The sequence below is a fragment of the Clavelina lepadiformis genome, chromosome 4 (genome assembly GCF_947623445.1).
Source record: "Clavelina lepadiformis chromosome 4, kaClaLepa1.1, whole genome shotgun sequence".
Classification (NCBI taxonomy): domain Eukaryota; kingdom Metazoa; phylum Chordata; class Ascidiacea; order Aplousobranchia; family Clavelinidae; genus Clavelina; species Clavelina lepadiformis.
The window spans coordinates 1579807-1583279 of record NC_135243.1 but is presented as its reverse complement, the minus strand read 5'-3'; the positions used below and the strand labels follow the sequence as shown (position 1 = coordinate 1583279).

The 3473-nt window shown below is 39.3% G+C and overlaps 1 protein-coding gene across 1 annotated transcript; it reads left to right on the top strand.

Moving 5' to 3' along the window:
• The first annotated feature begins 626 nt into the window (after positions 1–626).
• LOC143451765 (corticotropin-releasing factor receptor 2-like) lies at positions 627–2952 on the top strand. Its single transcript, XM_076952492.1, has 4 exons — positions 627–846; positions 1912–2045; positions 2360–2581; positions 2821–2952. Exons 1-4 carry the CDS (start codon positions 627–629, stop codon positions 2950–2952), a joined length of 708 nt encoding a protein of 235 aa, XP_076808607.1.
• Positions 2953–3473: the final 521 nt, after the last annotated feature.

Here is a 3473-nt window from a genome sequence, read left to right as displayed (position 1 = left end):
ATTATACTTTGACCTCAAAGTAAATTCAATTATGACCTAAACGTAGTTTGGGAAAATTCACAGCGGGGTGATGACGAAAATTCGCGGCTTTACGCGATGGAAGTTCTGCAACGATTCAATTATAATAAACTGGTTATAAGAAAGTGCTTATAGTTTGTATGTTGAAAGTTAAAAGACTAATGTGAGAAAAATATCTGTTGCATAGGGAGGACTCTATCGCATAAACTCTATGCTGACATTTTATACAAAGCATTAAGTGAAGTCCAATTCTGTTGTTCTCTTGGCAAAAATAGGTTATTTCGGCTTTATTACGGCATACATACGTCATTTTGTTTACGTCATCACGTTGTAGAAGCATCCGGTGTTGGAGAAATATCATTCATTGGAATCTTGCTACGTCACTCATTCTACAAAACGTCATCTGGTTAATTCATAGTTTCTTCACCAGCTACCAAACAAGAAAAAACAATGAAGTATTTTGATGTAATTAGTATGACGTAAATGATATCTTATGCTTACCACTACTCTTACAACGAAGCTAATTAAAATGTTTAAGTTTAAGTTTAATTACAAATTTACGGTTTGTTGTATCGACATTTTTTGGTAAACAAAATATCTTATATAATATGTGCAAGTCTGCACAATTGTTTACGCCACTTCTTCTTCACACAATCGCCCAGGTTTGGTTCCAGGTTCTATGTCGCGTCCTGGCCGCCATCTCCATCTACTCTCAAGTGGCCACCTACTGCTGGATGTTCGTGGAGGGCGTCTACCTTCACATGATGGTGGTCATGGCTTACACGTACGACAGGTTCAGCATAAAGCTATACATGGCGCTAGGTTGGGGTAAGTCAGGATTAATTACAGCTGCTTTGATCAATATTTCGATACCCATTTTACGAGTCAGTGGGCTTCGACCTACAGTCAGTTTTGAAGAAAGAATTATTCTTCATCACACATTTATTTATTTTTGCCAAGTTTGGTGATAGGGTATCATGGTCACGTGGTAGTGTCAAAGCTACCTACACGCATAGTGACTATTGTGATGTCAGATAGTCCATTGTTACCGCCATTGTCTTTGGCTTCTACAAAATCCTGTTCAACCATTGACTTAGTCAGGTTATTTAATGTCATAGGCCAGGGGTCGGCAACCTTTTGCACTTAAAGAGCCATTTTAACCGATATTCCACAAAATAAAAATCAATGGGAGCCGCAAAACTATTTTCACAATAAAACGAAAACGACACTCTGTAACAAAACTGTCATGTGTCGCATTTATAAAAGCAGTTAATTCAGTACGAAAGCAAATGAATTTGTCCACGAATCGTTGAACGTTCTGGTTTCTTCAGACACTTTTCTTTTCTTAGATTTACTCATAGTTGGTTGGCTGTTACAGCCTGCGCACTCTCTAACTAGTCTAACTGCTGCTAGTAGACTGCTAAAAACAACCTTTATGTTTATCGACTAATTATGACGTCACAACCAGAATGATTATGCTTTCATTTACTATAATGTGCTCAGTGAGATAAAGACGCGAGTGTTCTTCAGTTTGTTTCTACTGTAGCAATAAATTAATAAGAGCCGCATCAGAAGGATGAAAGAGCCGCATGCGGCTCCGGAGCCGCAGGTTGCCGACCCCTGTCATAGGCCTATATGTCACGCAACTTAAAAGTGGTCCGAATATTAACATCCTAAAACTTGTCCCAACTCTTTTTATTGCGCTAAGAACGTTTTGTTAATAGCGCTGTAGGAGTATAAAGAAGTCTTTTGTGTTTTTTTACGTGTTTCTGAGATGTTGCATAAACCAAAGCTTATACCTGTTTCATTAAGCTGTTTGTATCAGATATGTTCAGCACAAATTTTCATCGAAAACATGTTAATTACTAATAACACAAGATGTCTATGACGCAGGCACACCGATCCCAATCACGGTCTTATGGGCAGTGCTCAAAGCGATTTATGAGGACAAAGAATGCTGGATGCAGAACCCGACGGATACCTGGGTCGAATATTTCTACCAGATTCCCATCTTTGTCTTGTTTGCGGTATGTTTTTTATGACGTCACATTATAACAATGATCAGAATAAGGTATTGGCAATAGCAGTCAAGATCAGAACTACCAGTCGCTCGGAGTAACTTATTTGAAATATTTTTTGCCATCTCTTAGTAAACCTGATGAAGAAACTTATGCTTGCGAAAGCTCGTGTAGAAGAATCTAAAATAAAGTTAACTTTCAGAGTGCGACCAACTTATATCTTGTTTTTATTTTACTATCTACTGGGTCAACACGGTTCATCCACCATCAACCAAGTAATTTATGACGCTTTGGAATTAAAACATTTATTTCCTTCTAAACAGATCAACGCGTTGATAATGGTGAATGTCGTTCGTATTTTGGTCACCAAGCTCATCAAGCAGAACTCGCTGGAAAGTGCAGTGACGTATTCAAAAGCAGTGAAGGCGGCTTTCTTTCTCTTCAACCTTCTTGGAATTACTTACATCTTGTTTTTTCTCAGTCCGGGAGATGGCGCTGGTGAAATCGCTTTCTTTTACGTCAACGCCATCTTTCAGTCATTTCAGGTGAATTTGTTGATTTCTTCGATTGTGCGGTCAGAATTGTCTTTCATGTCCAATTTCCACCTGGCAGCTTTAACTACATGTTTTACAATCGCTAACTGCACATAATTGCGCTTCTCTAACTTACCATTTGTGTATTGACGTCATAGCACTCTGACGTTTCACTGACGGAGCCATAAATGTTTTGATTAATACATTTCTGACGAGTTTCAAAGAACTTATTGTTTTCCATGACACGGCAGGGTTTCTTGGTCTGTTTGATTTATTGCTTGAGCAACTCGGAAATTCTGAACGCGGTTGGAAGGAATTGGCGGAAATGGCGTCACAATACAAGAGTGCCCTGCTTGGAGAAAGACCTCCGTGGTATTGGCTGATGTTTAATCTGCAATTTATTAAATATTTTTTAATAAATGAAGGCTCTCCCCATCCAGCCACAGATCGAAGTAGTCATGTCATTAGACTCATTAGTCATTACTCGATTTGATCGGCCTGTTTGGCTTATGACGTAACCATCACATATTAAAGCATGATTATGACTATATTTAGTGAGACGTCACTCGACTCGATCCATATCACCGACCACTCATTTCCACGTAACCGTCAAGCTAGACAGGCATTGTGACGAATCCGGAACTGAAAGACCAGCACAATTACCTTCCCACCAATTACACTCGATCATTTTGCATGAAACTGTTGCTCCGACGCTCCATCCAGCGGAAAACGAATGGTAGGAGCACAGTGTATTACTTTGTGGCATCATCCCTGCTTAATACCATGTACTAACTAAATGCCTTTCATGTAAGTTGTTACGTCACTGTATTACAAAACCACCAATGAAAAGCTTCGATGACGTCACACCTTGCCAACATAGCAAACGCCGTTACACGTCACAGGC